At 41.0% G+C, this 17,597-nt stretch overlaps 1 protein-coding gene across 1 annotated transcript; it reads left to right on the top strand.

Annotated features, from left to right (window-relative positions):
* The first annotated feature begins 4,574 nt into the window (after nt 1–4,574).
* Nucleotides 4,575–15,901, top strand: STMND1 (stathmin domain containing 1). The gene is given in 9 exon segments (XM_017808380.1): nt 4,575–4,625; nt 8,984–9,164; nt 11,277–11,428; nt 15,097–15,142; nt 15,145–15,206; nt 15,625–15,678; nt 15,680–15,755; nt 15,758–15,860; nt 15,862–15,901. Coding segments are annotated over 9 exon segments (765 nt in total).
* Nucleotides 15,902–17,597: the final 1,696 nt, after the last annotated feature.

Genomic DNA, 17,597 nt, shown 5'->3' with positions numbered 1-17,597 from the left:
TACACAGAACTATGAACCAGTCACAGATAAAAGAGGCTGGGAATCTGAAGGAATTTGTTTCTGAGCAGAGGAACAAAGCAGTGGTACAGCTTCCTTAGAAGCTCTGACAATTTTGCATTAAACATCTGCTAAAATGGTATTTGATCACTGTGCAAAAGGTACATCTGTGATGTGTTGCTCCCAGTAAGGATGGACTGCATTTGGCAACGCAGTAAGCCCTATGCTCCTACCAGACCCAGGAAATGAGTGCTGGCTCCTCCACCTCATTGCACAGTCACTCTCCCAGCAGCACAGAAATGCCACCAGGAACAAGTAGCTCCTTACATCACCCCTTCTGCCTGCCAAGGAAGCGTGAGAGCTCAGTGCTTTGCCTGTTCAAATTGAGGAAAAAGGTGTTTGAAGAGCTTTGCTCAGCAGAGACAGCATTCTGTGAGCAGTGGCAGAGATCTAATTAACCACACAGACTTCATCTCGGCAAACTGTTTTAAAAGAAATTTTAAAAGTACATGAATGCTCCAAGCTAATCCATAAGGCAAAGAGCTGAATCACAGACTCTGACAAGGCAGTCCCTGGAAAGCAGATAGATATGTCATACACTCTGTTTCTCATTCCAGGAGCATCCCAAGTTCAATGTGTAGCAGCTCTATATACATATAAGCTGAAAGGAGAATGCCAGTTTCCAACACCCATGAGGAAAGTTCAGATCTGGAGTCTAATTAACTTCACAAATCTCCTTCACTCCTAGTATAGGAAAGCTGCAGTCAAGTCAGACAGTCTCCCCTTGTATTTCTGCCAGATATGTAGATTCCAGACAATGGCATTTCTCCTGAGCCCTTCCACAAAGCCCAAACTGCTGGCAGGAACAAGCAAGGACAGCAGTTCACCCAGGCTTGAGTGCTGTCCACTATCCTGGGTCACTTCAGAGCCAGATGGTGCTCTTGGGACAGCACTTTTCCAGAGGCAGAGCTGTCCTGTACCACAGAAGGACCTCTAGACCTCCCAGTCTGCCCCCAACTAGAAGTGCATGGGATCACAGGCCTATTTCATTCCCTGTAGAATAACTTGCCCCTAACCACAGTCCTATTCCAGTGATGCACAGAATCTCAAGGTGGGACTATCTGTACCTGCACACTTCCTTCTCTGGTAGCACAGCATCTCACATAGCTTGTACCCAGGGCTGGAGAAATACTGACAAGAGATCCTTATTGATGCATATCCTTCTGACCATACATACCTGTAGGCACTTCTACTAGTTGGGTGGAGAAGTGATTGGGAGCAGCCCTGTGGAGAAAGTCTTGGGGTGATGGTTGATGAAAAACTCAACATTTGAGCTCAGAGCCCAGAAAGCCAGTGGAATCCTGGGCTGCATCAAAAGGAACGAGGCCAGCAGGTGGAGGGAAGGGATTCTGCCCCTCTACTCCGCTCTGGTGAGACCCCACCTGGAATACTGTATACAGTTCTGGTGTCCCCAACATAAGAAGGACATGGAACTGTTGTAACAAATCCACAAATTTGATAAGAGGACTGAAGCACCTCCCCTATGAAGATGGGCTGAGAAAGTTGGAGCAGTTCAGCCTGGAGAAGAGAAGGTTGCATGGAAACCTCATAGCAACCTTTCAATATCTGAAGAGGGCCTACAGGGAAGCCAAAGAGGGTCTCTGTCAGGAACTGTAGTGATAGACAAGGATTAATGGGCACAAATTGAAAGAGAGGAAACTTGGGTTAGATATTGGAAAGAAATTCTTTACTGTGAGGGTGGTGAGGCACTTCAACAGGTTGCCCAGGGAGGTTGTGGATGCCCCAATCCTGGCAGTGTTCAAGGCCAGGTTGGATAAGGCCTTGGGCAACCTGGTCTAGTGGGAGGTGTCCCTGCCCATGGCAGGGGGGGTTGGGGCTAGATGATCTTTAAGGTCCCTTCCAACCCTTAACTTTCTATGATTCTATGAGTGCTCCCTATTCTGATAGGGATTTGGTTTGCCCCTGTGCAGGGGTTTGCATTTCCATGTTCCTTTATTCCCTTAGGAAAGTGTATTTCAGCTTAGGTCAACAGCTTAGGAGGAGAAGCCTGGCAATTTCCACTGTATGGTATGGTAAAATGGTATGGGTCTGAAAAGGCCTGAGGAAAAGGCAAACTCAGCCCAAACTGATGCGAGACTTCTGAACTATTCCCAAACCATCCGATTCATCTGCATTAAATATTTTGGACGAACAAATGTCACTACGAGTTATTTCATATCTACTTGGTGTGCAGGTCTTCAAAGACACTTTAGTGGCAGAAATACAAGTTCTCAGAAGACCAAAACATCTATTAATTCAAATAGGATCCCACTGAGACCAACAGATACACTCAAAACATTCATAAGCAGTTTCAGCAAGACAGAAAAGGCTGGTGTGTTTGGGCTGAGAGCAAAAGCACCTAAGATAGACGTGAGAAGCTTTCATAGAGAGCAACTTAAGTAAGGAGCAGGAAGTTTTTGCTGTTGCTTGGGAAGGGGAAAAAAAGAACAAAGAGGGATACAGACAAAAGACATACTTCAGATAAGCACCATCCTTCAGCTTCATGAAGTTTTTCTCGTTGGATAGAAAAGAAAAAGCTCTTATATCTCCTAGGCAAGCTATGTTCTGCACAGAATTGGATGTAGAGGTGGGATACAATGGAGAGGTTCTGAACACCATGAAGATCTGTCCTTCAAAAAACTCTCCTACAATCAGATACCCGTGCCCCCCACCTACACACACACAATTAGTACTTCACCATATTGCAACTAAAATTATGAAAAGCCAGCCTGAATCCTTGTTCAAGAGAGCACCATGCAAAAGCTGCTTTGAACATTACAGTAAGAGAACATAGTGGCACACCCTGCTCTCAACTAAGTAGCACAGTACTTGACTCTACTAGTAATTGGCAGAATTGACTTGTTCTTACTGGAGAAGAAGGAAGACACCAAGTTTTAACAGAAATTCCCATTTCCTATTTGTCAGACATTCCTTAAACTATGCCATGCTCATGAGAAACCTGCAACCCCAAAGAGAGGGTGTAAGCACCCCTACTCCTAAAACTAATTCAAGCAGGGTTTCAGTGCTATTTGCTTGAATAGCATTCAGTCAGTCAGAGAAACTGAAACAATAACATATGTGAAACAGCTTGAATCTTGAGGATATGATCTATACAGAATTAGTTAACAAAATTTTTTTCTTTAAACCCACACACTCACCATAACATTCATTTAGTAAATCTGAATAAGAAATGCATTCAATAGCAACACAATCTGCGTGTGAGCATTCTGTGAACAGAAAGACTGAATTCCATGAATCAGTAATTTGGTTCAATTGTCTTGGTTCTGTTTACTATCTACACTATGTAGGATGAGTCTTAAGTTATTAATATTGGACATCTTCTGTTTTAAATCTCTGTATAAGGCTCTGAGTGAACAAGGCCTGTGTTTACTTTGACTTCAAAGGTAATTAAGCATCTGCAGAAGTGTTTTCCAGACTGAGCTAGACTTTATTATCTCTGCTGTCATAAGTTCAGAAAAAAATAAATCTCTACATCACTTAAATTTGAGGCAAGAGGCCCTTCATTCAGTATTTTTCATATTTTGCAAAACAATACTATTTACATAATGTTGGTATCCTATATAGTACTGTAGTTAACATTAGCATAATAATGATGACATATGTGCTATTACCATTACAATGTTGGCATGTTGATTTTTAGTATTGACAGAGCTGCCTGAAATATCTACTGTTTACAACATTTGTTCTAGCTAAAGAGATTTGGTAGAATTTGCTAATCAGCTGCAACCTCTTCCCACCCATAAAACTGATGCAAAGAGGGGAAAAAAACAGCTAGTGGGATCCAAAGACATAAACACTTTTACTTATAACTCCGTGAAGAGAAATCCCTCTCTCTCTCCATATGGTTTTCTCTTGGCTCTTAATCATCTTTGCATTGGCTTCCAGCTGGCTGTCTCACTATCATCTAGCACTATCACTAGCAAGACTAACTTGTTATGCCAAAGTCAGCCTCAGAAAGATGAGAGCTGCAAAGTAGCATGACTGGATGCAGCAATCTTTACTAGGGGCAAATCTGCCATAAAGGATGCCTAGCAGGGTCACTTCACTTGCCTCAGCAGAGCAACCACTGCTGTGTTCCCGCAACACAGCAGCAGGTCCATGTTTGCACTTTTTAGTAGTGGGAGTGAAGAACGACTACTACAATTGAAGCTACGGGGAATTTCTGCAGGCAGAAGTGTAATTACCTGAGTGGGAATTCTGGCAGAAAACCCAAACCTCTTTCTCTCCTTAAATAGAAACAAATACATTGCAGTCACCATGGAGAGATTACGTACAGCATTTGGATCACATACAGCACTGAAATACAACACACATAGAGAAGAGCCATCCATGGAGCTGGTTCAGCAAAGCACAACCAACAGCCAGTCCACTGACTACAACCAGCACTTTAGCCATCATCCGCTTCCCAGTTTTACAAATAGTAAGCCGTATGTCAAAACTCAGGCTCCGTATTGAAGGCCAGCTCGGGAAGCTGTTTAGTCCATCTGGGGCCTGACATGAAAGAAACAGAGATGAAAATACTGACAAATCCATCTACTACCACCCAGGTAAGATTTTGAGTTGGGAATTGAAGAAAACTGCAGGGAAAGAAAAAACATATAGTGTGCCTGTGTGTGAAATCTCACTTGGATTTAGCTAAGCAGCCAGTCATTGAAGTGCAGCAGTTCTTGTACGGACTGTAGAGGCTTTGACTTCAATTGCAAAAATTCTCAGTTTCAGTCTATGTCCAACCTCTTTGGTTTTCAGCCACCTTATGCCTCCAAGCTCACCTCCTCATCTCTCTTCCTATCCCTTCCTTCTTCCCATTCCACAACCCAGCTCATTTTTTTTGCCTTCTGCCCACACCAGCCTCTAGACTCAATCGCAGCTGCAGCCCCCATTTCCTAGGGTGCATTTTTCCCCTCTACTCCATCACCCATGTCTCTAGTGGACAGCTTCCTCCTTGGGGCTGCAGCGAGTCATCAGAGCACAGGCACCCTTTTCCCTCTTCAGGCACAGTATGGGCTGCAGTTTTTCAGTCCCTTTGGCCTCACACTCTCCCCCAGATGGCTACTTGTGCTCACTAGTAGTCAGGGCACTTCCTCTTTAGCCACCTAACTATTCAGTCCTAGTTTCAAAGAGAAATATGGCTGCTCAGAGTCCCTGAAAAATCCAACCTGTTGCTTTCTATCGTTTGAAGTCAGCAGGACTGTTGTCAGACTAAAAAACGCCAGAAATTTGCCTCTCCCCTTCAAATCAGCCAAGCTTTGCCTTGTTAATAACTTCAGCCAGCCTCCAAGACTAGGAGAGTGCTTTTTATCTATATACATGTCAAGCTAGTGATACTACATGGGAATCTTTCACTTAGCAGGACCAGCAAAGCCTTGCTGTGTATCAGGAATGCCATTCCATGGATAGTAATTTTCTTGCCTCTCTGCAGTAGCACATTAATTTAGGTGCATAAATCAAAGACAGCTGATAAGGTTGCTGACACCAAGATGTACTGCCTCTCGTTCAGTTTTCCTTGCAAGCCACCAAACAGCTTCAGATTTGATAGTTTTGAAAAAAGCAACTCTCCTCATTTTAAAATATACATACATTTCAATTTCCTCCACATAACACCAGCAATTATAGAAACAGCTCTTTCTGATTGTGTGCTGATTATTCCCCAGCATGCACATCCCTGTGACTGGCTTTTGTTTTCATTCTCACAAGACAGGGCATATAGAGACCTTCACTTTTTTCCCCACATCCTGGTGCCTTGACTGTACTGAAACTTGCTTATTTTTAATTTTACATTTTAAGGGAAAGCTGCTAAAATGAAAGATTTTTCTGTCGTCAGTCATCAGCAGCATGGGAGCAGTCTGCTCTTGAAAGCCTGTAGCTCCAATTGTTCAAAACCATACTATTCACCATGTCAACTTCATCATGTGTGTCAGATATGAAAAGATCAGGCTCTAAGTGTACAAATCCTGTTGAGATCTGAGAAAGTTCTTTTCCATAAATATGAATGAGGGCGCAAAATTCATGCCACTTGTTATATGCCATGCACTCTTATTTCTTCAAACTATCACTTGTCTTGACTTTTATGTGCCAGTAATCAATTTGTAAAGCATAAATCATAAAGCTTACCTAGTTTTTGGTTATGCTACAGCCTATGATTTTACATTTAATCAATTTTCTTACTTTTATAACTGACATTGTTTCCGTTTTATCACCTTATCTGCGTTTGAAGGAGCAAATAAAAATCACCTTTTTGAAAAGGATTAAAATTTCACCTATTATTTACTTAAAAACTAGTTTAAGAACTGCACCATCACAGCAGGCATTTAACCAGAAATGCAAACAAGAAGCTGAGCCTGTACATCATGTTCTGCAAGCAGCAATCACATTTCAGCATTATCACATGCAACCTGCAAACATCTGCTAAAGAGAGAAAAAGCAGAACAGCAACAACAACAAAACACCCACACACCAAAAGGTTATTTGACTTGCATTCTGCGTGAATTCAAGCTGGACACAAGAATCAGGTCCCTGTTGATCAGGGATGAAAAAAGAACAAGATTTCTTGGAAGACATTTTTTTCTCAAGATCTGACAGATGCACATTTCAGAGTTCCTTGCACAGGCAGGTACAGCCACATGCATGTGCTCCGAGCTGGGTAGAGACACAAGCTGGAGAGAACCTGGAAACCCTACAGAACCTTAGGGCAGTGCTTTGCACAGTCAAGTAAGGCACACTGGGGCAGGGAAGATCACTTTAGGCTCACTGCCATGCAAATGAGTTTATTCAGCTTTCCAACCCGACCAGCTGAGGGTTTGGACTGAAGACAAGAGGAACACATAAGGCTGCCTGTAGCCAGCCGTCCAGAGTGATCTCTGAGGCTGGAGTCACACTGTCTCAGTATTGGGGTTCATTTGATCCTGAAAGTCCACTGGCTTTACTACTTAAGAGGCATTAGTCATGTAAATATCTCCATTTCTGATATACAGAAAAAAAAATCACAAGTTTTCCACTACGAAACAGAGTAAGGTCACAAGCTGACATTCATTTGTTACCAGGGTCTCAGGAAGTTAAAAAAAAAAAAAAAATTAAAAAAAATTCCTCATAGTTATTAGCAATTATTTGAGCGTTTTGAATCCTTATTTCATACAAAGAGTCTGTTTCATGTAAATATTTGTGGGAAAATATGTCTATTTCTTATAACAGCTGATGATCTCAGCGCAAGTGACCCAAGATATGATCTTCAGCTGACAGCACTGACTTAACATTTCTCTGCTATCTTTTATAACAACCTCTTTAAAGTATAAACCATGGGTGCTTTTTTCTTTTTTTAAATCTGCCACAGACATCTAGTTCTAAGGATGTGAACAGCCTCAAACAGTAATCAAAAAATTGTACAATGATCTCAAAGGACGCTTAAAACATTTTCCCTAGTTACAGCCTGTCCCTGTCTCCTGATGACATTTTCTCCCATTTAAAAGCTTGCCTTGCTGCTTGGAATTCCAGATTTGGAACTGATCTTTTCCAATGGCTAATGGTTTTGAAGAATACTTAACAAATGCAACCAGAGGCTGAAATATGTGTGTATTTTACATGACAGTATCTTGTTCATTTAATAGCTTGAGTTCCCACAGGAGGTTCACTAACACCCTGAATGACCTGAACAGATTTGCTGCTCCCAGACCAACATCCCAGCTGTGCAGAAGAAACATGTTCCCTCTCAGCTTCTGAGCAGGGTGCCTGGACAAGGACAATGATGTCTGTATGCCAGGACATACCAAGAAAGCCTTCTGTGGTGTTATTTATTGTAGTAACAGGCCCTGGCAACAGGTAGGCTCCATGGTGATAATAAATAACCAAACTCTCAAGGAAGATACTAGGGCATTCCTACTCCCTGGACTTGCAGCAAGGAGAAGCAGATGGTCACAGTTTCACCACGAGCTGCAACGTTTCTAACCAGGTCACAGTCACAGAGCTGTCTTCTGAGGAGCCACAGAAAAACCAGGAAGTCAAAAGCCAGGTGGTGACTTCTTTTCCACAGACTCTGTATAAAGTATGTTAGGAGACGTCTTAGCACACAAGTGTGCAAGGACATATGCATACAGAGCGATGGTTTTGCTGATGTTAGTGGTAGCTCTGACTCTCTCAGGGAGCTCTTTAAGAGAAGGGCCATCACTCACTCAGCTTAATACAATCCTTATGCTACAGTGGAAGCAGACTCACCATTTGCCCACGAGCATGATCTGATTTTACAACACCTAAAAAGTTGCTTTTCACAGTCTGTCCTGCTTGTCTCATTAAAGATACAATTATAGGCACTTATGTCCCACATGAGTGATGAATTACAACACTGCAGCAAGGTGGATTTTGCCTCAAAAAGTTATTTTAAGGCAGGGAGCTTGTATACATGCAAATACTATATATGCAAGATATATATAGATATAGATATATATATAGCCACTTTGTGAAGCTTAGAAAGTTGAGTTGGCTCAAGTCCAAACATACAGAGAAGACAAGAATACATCTAGGCTCTAATCCTGCATTATTTGGAGGTTCAAAGCTGTTGTTTAGAAGGGGCAAATGTTAACACCTTATGAAGTGCTAATTTAAAACTGAGTTTTAAATTTCTAACTAATGTTCTGCATACAGAAGGCACTTAAAGTACTGAAACAATACTCCAATAGAGTCAGTTAGATTATGGACACATTTAGGCTTAAGGTTATTGATTCCTTTTGAAAATAGTCCAAGAGACCTTCACTCACCATCAACATCCACCTGTGACAGAACATGTATAAGTATATCAGGAATGCCTGTTTTCCACTGCACTCTGACCCTGCCAATTCTATGGGACTACTCTAGATAGTCCCTTAAATGTTTAGAAGCCCAAGGAGCTTTTCCCGTTTGTTTCTTCAGTTTCGTGTAGACTAAAAATGACAGCACTGATGGAACAGAGACAGTTCCCTCACAGGTTGGGGCAGCTTAGCCAAGAGGCGCTTCAAAGGATCGTGCCAAACCTGAAGATGAGATTAGTGAGGAAAACTTCCCCAAGGAACCACCAGAAAGATTTTCATTTTTTCAGATAAACAGAGATTCCCAAAGCACAGGTAAACAGTAACTGAAGTTCATACCAGCCCCACAGAGACCTAGGAGGAAATAATCTTGAAGGTCTATTGCTAAAGCCAACTTCTGTACCCAAAAACATTCATGCTGTGACACCACACAGATTGAGCTCTTAGCACTGGTTTAAAACCATGCAGTAGTAGCAGAGAGTAGCTGATGATTATGTTCTGCAGCATGACTCAACCCTCACTACCAGAACAGACAGCAGGGTAGATACTTTTCTTGGCAGATGCCTTGAACAGACCAAGAGAACAAATTCAGCCTTGTCCCCAGGGGTAACCCTCTCTAACTGTCAGTCTGGTGTTACAATGAGCTCGTTTTTACAAAAGAATGGTCAATACAAATGCCCCAACTAGCAGCAGGTAAAGACAGTAATTAGATACCCTGTTATTTCTTAAAGTTTGCAACTAAAAGTTGCAGGGCCAGTTACGATGTGGAAAAAACTATAAAAATTCCAGAAATCATCATGACAATAAGCAAAGGTGTGCTAAAACTTTTTTTTCTTTTAAGTGCAAGTGAACACTTAAACCCAAACTTTTCTATAATCTTAGGGTACCATTGCAATAAGAGTTACTAATGGAAAATCAGCACTATTTTTTGGTGCATTTAACCACCCTAATTTTGCAGTTTAACTCTTCTATTTTTCAAGTGCTATGAAGCTTACATTTCACAAACACGCTAAATGGAGAATCTACAGTTGTTGTTTACTCTTTATAATAAACAAGTTGTAATAAAATATTTTGGATTGAACACAAAAGGAATAATTAGTGGTGTTTGCTATTCATTAAAGAGGACTTAACTCCCAATGCGACAGAAGGATTTGATGAAAGGATTTCATTTCATATTGAACAAAATATTTGCTTGCTCTGAAATGGTTTCATCTAATTTTAAGCCCCTCTTCCTCCCACTTGCTAAAAGATAACTTCACAGGAAATTTCTAAACAGAAAGCTTTGAAATCATGCTTCAATCTTCTTTTCCAGACCAAAATAAAAACCAACCCATACCATACCAAGATACTTCAACTACATTTTTCTCCTGAATGGATTAGTAGAACCAATACAAATTGATATCACTTGTCAGTGTTGCCCACTCATCCTGCTTTTATTTTTTGCCAAGATGTGTTTTGCTGTATACTGGCTTCTGACATTTACATGTTCTGACTGACAGCCGAACCCCAGTGCTTTTTGGTTTGGTTATTTTAGGAGAGGTACGGAGTCAGCTTCTACAAGGTAGTAGATGTTCTGTATTTTTGTTTTACAACTGAAAAATAAGACGATGTTGTCATAATCACTCTGCTTATAAAGACTGGAAGATGTCAAATAACTGCAATTTTGATTTGGTCCAAGCATTTTTCATACAAAAGCTCTCACTTCTGCCAATAGAGGTTGAGCAGATGGTAGAACTGTCAGCTGAGGGCTGAAAAACCTGATGGCTCTTGGCAATAAAGTTGCTCGTTGTTTATTCATGTCTAATATGTGGAAACTAAACAGCCACTAAGAAGGGTTATCAAAATAATTTGGGTTTTAGTTCTAATTGCTGATTATAAACATATAATTTTTGGAATGCTTATGATCCGACACAAATGTATCAACGCTGTTACAACAAAAATCATAGACCACAAAAGCACATGAAAGTTTGGGTTTGTTTAACAGAAGAACATGGTGATCTTTACAATATGGTTCATTAGTAGGCTTGTGCTATCCCATCCCAGCCTGGATTTCTTCAACCAGATCACAGAACCCTTAAGAACTCAAATTATCAAGAGTTCCCTAAGGACCTTCTTTTGGAACTTGCTCAAAAATGGGCTTGAAACGTCTTCAGCGTATGCTTCCATGCTTTCCTGAATGTTCCCTCTGCGCATAACTGACTACAGTGAGAAAACTGGACTAGGTGCCTGCACCATTTTCCAAGCAACTAAAAAGCTTACTGCAAAGTTTAAGCAGGGAATAGAGCCTCCAGCAGGGCTTTTCCACTGGACAGTCTCAGCATGCAACCTCTTAAATAAAAGCTCTGGCATTGGAAATACACCATGAAGCTTTGTTTGAATGCCGAGTGCTCTACAAGTGTAAAGTTTTAACATTTTCATCTTTTGAAGGCACACTGTTCACCAGCAAGTTCATCAGTAAATCACCCGTAGAGGAAACAGAGAGGCAAAAATCATCAAACATTTTTGAACAGCTGAGGATGCAGGGAATAATTAAGAGCCAAAGTACCACTGCCAGAATTGGAGAAGCATACGAGAACAAGGTAAGTGTTATTATATGAAACAGGACCCTGCTACAGCTCTGACCATGCTGTGAGAACCCTGAGATTCAGTTTCTACGCACAGGAAGCAAGTTGTTAAACAACGGAGAACTGCATTGTAAGGGTGTTAATACAACAGATGCTGGCAGTAGTTTCCAGTTGTTTACAGCTTCTGGGCTTGTTTCAAATGGCAACAAAGGAGATAACAGTACTAAGAACTTGCTCTTTGAAAAACTCACCAGCAGTTACATACCACAAACTTGGTTCTCAGGTCCATGAAACTAGAAGAAATACTGCTGTCAGGGCTTATAATTACACTTAAATTAAGATGTCAGAAGTCACACTTCTGAGAAATCTACAATTCATATTTGATCTCAGACTAAAGAACTGTTAAAAAATTGATTTAAAAAAAATTATAAACCTGATATTTGACTAAGAAGCTAGTGTCCATTTTCTTTTCATTTTGAATAATAACCCGAGATTTATTTTGGCTTCTGAACTCAATTTTATTCTTTTTTGCTAAGAATCAGATGCTTCTTCCAGATAGGGTTTCGAGTACAGATTGCAGGAGGGAGAAGGTTTGCAGGACATCTGTAGGAAGTTTAACATATTTATGAATACGTGTTGTCCAAAGCATGATCCCACCACTGCCTGAACACAGGAACAATTCAAACTCAAACCAAGGATGATTCTGAATAGGTTTTTCATCTGAGGCAAGCCATTCCCACATCTCTAACCTCAGTCACTCATATTATTGAAAAATCAAACAGAAACTTTCATATTTTGTGATAAGAAGGACTAAACAAGCAAGTGTCACCTTACAGTATGGTCACTGGTGCTGCCTAACACATTTCCTATTGTCAGCACTTTAGAAAATAGGGATGGAGGGTCTCCAGCTTCCCTATAGCTTTCACTTACTTCCTTCAGACAGATTTTTGAGTATCCAAGAGGATTATTCCCTCTGTGGATAAATTTAGGTAACATACTGCAGGCAGGTTTTTGTATTTTTCCCCTTCATAAGATAGGAAAAAAAAAGAGCAGACACTTGCCTATTGTATTAAAAAGCTGTCTGGTATTAAATTACACAGATTCTTTTATTGACAGAAACTCAGCCTGTGCTGTTTCTCCTTAGAGAATTTCTATCCTCTGAACAGGAGAAAGGCACTTTTTTTTGGTCTTAAAATCAGTACAGCTTTTAAAAATGAACTTCATACTTTTTGCTAACAAAGCCAACTTTTCCAAGTGATCTTTTACATTTGAGCTGGGCCCACTGCTGGGTAGCCTACACGTGAAAACATAAATCTGTCACTAGCTGTTAACTATTAGCTCTCCCTTAGCAGCAATAGAAAACTCAGCCTGTGCTACCTCCCATAAGAACAACTTATTCCATTAAAGCTCAAATCCAGCAGATTATCTATGAATAAATGGACTAAATGCACTGAACACAGATGCAGTAGAAAAGACATATTGCGAGTTACAATGTGCAGCTCTGGATTTTGTGCATTAACACACAGGTAAATTCACATCTGAAATACTGCAATTGACCATGAATAAGCATGAATATCTTTATGCCAAGTTTCAATCTAGCACTAGTTTCAATGAAGACATGAACTCATAGCCCTTATAACACTATAAAAGACAAGTACAACCAGGTTTTAGATTATTTTTACAATCATACTGGAGATAAAGATAACCTTGCTAGAGTTTCATGTCCATAATTCTGCTCCCTGTATCTGCATCCCTTAAGCCTTGACAGCATTACCTGTGAAACAGCTGTGCTAGAAGTCTTGAGTCTTTTGACCATCCCTTACTTTCTTGCGAACAAAGGAACTCTAAGCAGTACAGGTTAGGATGCCTTGTTACACTTGTTTCTAAGCAAGCGTAACATTTTTGAGAGCAACATTTTGAGGGTCTAGCATAACAAAGCCAAGGAAGAGACACACACACCATGGGATAAACCAGCCTCGACAATTTTAACAGTGGCTTTAATAAAAATGCTAGCAGAGACAGAGCTTTCACCTAAGACATAGGTATCTAGGCTTCTCTGCATTATTACATTTCAGCACTTGCTCCTCACAGGACTACCTAAAACGAAACCATATGACTAAGTGTCATTCAGATGCTTCTTGAACTCTGACAGGCTTAGTGCCGTGCCCACTTCCCTGGGGTACCTGTTCCAGTGCCTGACCACCCCCTCAACGAGGAACCCTTTCCTAATATCCAAAGAATCATAGCTGATGCCAAATGTGAAAATGTTTCATTCTCACCCCTGAAGAGTTACATTAAGCTCTTAAACATTCCTTCTCCCAAGAAGTGGCAGGACTGGAATTATAGGCAGAACCGAACACTTTAGTTCATTAGTGCACCAACAGCTGTAGGATGTCATCTATCTGGTACTTTTTTTCCCAAGTCTACCTTTAAAGGCAGACTCTGTTTGTGTGAGCCAGAGGGTAAGCAAAAGGACCAAAAGCTGTCTTTTCAAATGGAACGGTCTCTGGGAATTTTATCTCCTTATCATGACTTATCATTTACAAGGAGCATGGATAGGTTATTTTAGTGTTTCCACTGCTGTTAGCTTTCACTGTGGGTTCACTGATGCTATGAGGACTATTGATCTCCAAAAACTGTTTAGCTCAAAGATAAGTTCTTTTCTTAGCTTATGTAGACCCAGAACAATCTGGAAAGCAACCTGCTTGCTGAATACTCTGCTTTGTTTGGGCATTTTGGGAAGAATTTTCCATCCCCCTCTTCCCAAGCAGTCCACAGTTTATCTTGGGTAAAGAATAACATGGTCAGCATGCAATACCTTCTCGCTTTGGGCTTTCACTACAACGGCCTTTCTCATTAAACAGAAGTTTGAGGTTTTTTCTTTTGAAAAAAAAGCAACCTTTTGATTCATTTTTATGATGATTGAAGATTGCTTTGTTCAGATTTTTTGTGTCATCTGCATTCAGGATGTCTCCGTTGTATATCAGTTTTCTTCCCACTGATTCATGCTCCACCTTCATCTCACTACATGAGTCATCTTCTATACTATTTGCAGCACTTAACACTTCTGGCATAGAGGCCTGACTTCCAGAGTTATTTATGGCAATAAAAGTCTGAGGAGCAGATAACTCAGGAAACTTGTAACAGGATAGTGATTATTTCAACTCTAGGTCCTTGGTGAGGGTTTAACACTGCTAAACCGCACACAGAAAATAGTAGAATTCAGCCTCCTGGCTAATCACATAATCACTGCTTCTTTCCAGGACTAAGTGCTACCCTCAGCAGCAGAGCTCTAGGATTGGGCTGCTCATTTGAATGCAGCAGAGGCCAGCAGTATTATGATTACCAAGCTCTAACAAAATCATTCTTAAATCTCTTCAGCAGTAAAAAAGTAACTTCCCTAAATCCTTAGGACCTCATTACCAAATCCCCACATCTGCTGGGTGTACAGCAACATTGCAAGTTTCGCAGACACATCATTCAGCAGCAAGGGGGAATTCTCACTGCAGACAACACTCCCTCCTGAGTGAGCAATAAGGTTATTAGCACATCATTATTTCTAGGCTTTCAGGGGTATAGGAGTCCATCGGCTCCATGCATGAAAAAAAAAGCAGAAGACAAGCAGCAAAGTATCACCCCAACAACAAAATATACTCTGCTGAAAGCTTTTAATGTCTCTACAGGGACATGCCCTGGAAAAGACACTGAGGAAACCCCCAGCTAGGCTGGAAACAAGGAGGTAGGTGATTTTACAGTGAAGGACATGAAGACTTCTGTTGCAGCAAAGAAACAGGTCATCTAATTCTGTGTATTTTTTCCAGTGTTTGCTTTATCACTTGAAACCCTCTATTTTTTTATAAATCAAGGTAACACAGACAGTTTATGTACAACCTGCTACCAAAACCTGATTAACTGCAGTACAGTGGGTCCTATATTCATCTCATAGATGTTGCAAGTCCAGGTTTATTTTTGCTGAAATCCTGGAAGATTACTCTAAAAATATTCACAAGAGAGGAAACTTCTGGACCAGTCTTTTTTAGTTCCTATAGCAAAAGATGCATCTTCCACAGACACCAGAATAAATTAACTGAATTCTGTGCTAACTGGAATAACCTTCTGATCACATTTGGATAGAAAGAAAGAACTGCTGCATGTTCTTGACACATATCTACTTCATCCCTCATTAGAGAGCATTGCTGGTTTTGCTCTAGGTTAAGGAAAAAGAACTGAACAAAATGCCACAACACATTAGATAATTTTTTTCCCCCAGCAACTGCTCACCAAACCACAAGGAAACAGACTGAAAAGGACTGTCCAAGTTTTGAAAGTCAAGGAGATACAAGCACCCTCAGCTCTCACCTTTAGATGGTGAGCCAGGGCTACTGCTGAAGGAAGTAAGTGCAGTAGAAGCCACAAACAATTATACTGAGGACTCTGTCATTGAGTCTGGTAACTTAAAGCTGTGTCAATGAATCAATATGGATCTAAGCTCCCTTGCAAAAATGAACAACCCCTCTGTACCCCACAACTGTCTTTTTTGACAGCATAAGTAAGTGGTTTATCATGGGTCACAGCTGAGTCTTGGTGCTACTTATCTCATCTGGGAAAATGGTATCTAATCTTAATTGTTACACACTAATTGGAAGTAAAAAATGAGAAGAACCAGGAAGAGGCAAATTAGTAACAAGCCAGTCACTATGTTCAAGCACATACATATTACCATGATTCTATCAAATTTAATTTATTATATTATTAAATCTAGCTGACTTCTTTAATGGCTCCAGGAAAAGATTCCCTTTCCCTAGGGAGCAGAAGGTTGGAAAGACCTTGTATACACACAGGAAGACACAAAAGCAGGAGCATGAAGGGAAAAAGCTGTGACCAGCAGGGATTTGGGGCAGTAGAAGAACATGGTGGGACCCTAAGAATTTAACTTATTGCACAGAGAGACTGGCAAAGAGGTGATACCTTCAGACAGTAAGGTGACAAGAGGCCCCAAGTACATCTCTTTGACAAGCATTGAGCATAAGAGGGAAAGACAGAACAAGTACCAAAATTACAGTGGAGAAAACAATGGAGATATACAACGTGTGTGTCAGTTGGAAGGAGATGACTGTTTCTATTACAGAGTTATGTGTTTGGTCAGTAAGTTTCTTGATTTTGGAGTCCTCCAAGCCCTACCTCCGTTGGGCACAAAACATTTACTACAGCCAGCTCTTCCAAAAAACAAGTAAAGCAATTGTGCCATTCACAGTCTCCCTGCTATCAGCCCTGCCACCACCTTCTGATCCATCTCTAAACACTTTCATCCCCCCTTCCATTTGAGTCACTGGCTCTGCCCACCTCCCTCTCTCACCAATCCCACACCGTGCTCACCTCTGCTCCTACCCAGGCATTTTACTTTCTTACCTTCAGCCACAGATGACACATTCTTCCTTTCCACTTTCCAAGCAGAGGAATTTCAGCTGCAGCACAGGACTGCTCTTCTCTCAAATCATAGACCAGGCACTGCAGAATAGATGAAAAGGTAGCCCCTGTTTTTACAGTCTCATGGCAGTTCTACTATCACTCTTAGGAATAAAAAAAGCTTTCCTGCTGTCTCTTCTCTTGACAGACTTGCACTAAATCACTAAGGGGAGGAGTAAGAGCTCGTCATTTCCTGAGCAGCTGAGATCCCACCTGAGAAGCTGAGAAAGGCAGCCCATCAGAAAGAGCCTATTTTTTCAGGCCTACCTCCAGGCCTGCAGCAATTGGCAGGTTTTGTGAAAAAATTCTATTAGCAATAGAGAAGGAAACGTAAAAATCACCCTGTTGTTGCTGGGAAAGAACAATGGAGAAATAGAAAAAAGAGAAAAAAATCTTAGGAAACAGAGAAACTTTACTCGGTTCAAAATTATCCAACAAACTGACAAATAGGAGAAGTAGGAGATCTGCGGGTACATTCTCACCACACAGCTAACCCAAGCTATTCCCTGAATTTTGTTTCTTAGGTACTTACAGCTAAGGCTACCTGGCCAGGTGTGGAATAAAAACTGGTGTATGTATGCATCTATACATATCTCCATACAGACTGTTCCACCAAGTTAGCGTAATTTGCGTCCCCCTGCAGTGAAGTTACTCAAGTGCTAATAGTCTCACAGCACCTTCCCATAGTTTCAGAAGGACAAACGATGGTCTGTCTGCA

Source organism: Lepidothrix coronata, unplaced genomic scaffold, assembly GCF_001604755.1.
Source record: "Lepidothrix coronata isolate B3197 unplaced genomic scaffold, Lepidothrix_coronata-1.0 Scaffold23, whole genome shotgun sequence".
NCBI classification, from domain to species: Eukaryota; Metazoa; Chordata; class Aves; order Passeriformes; family Pipridae; genus Lepidothrix; species Lepidothrix coronata.
Note: the sequence above shows the minus strand (reverse complement) of the source record. Positions and strands in the feature narration are given on the sequence as shown.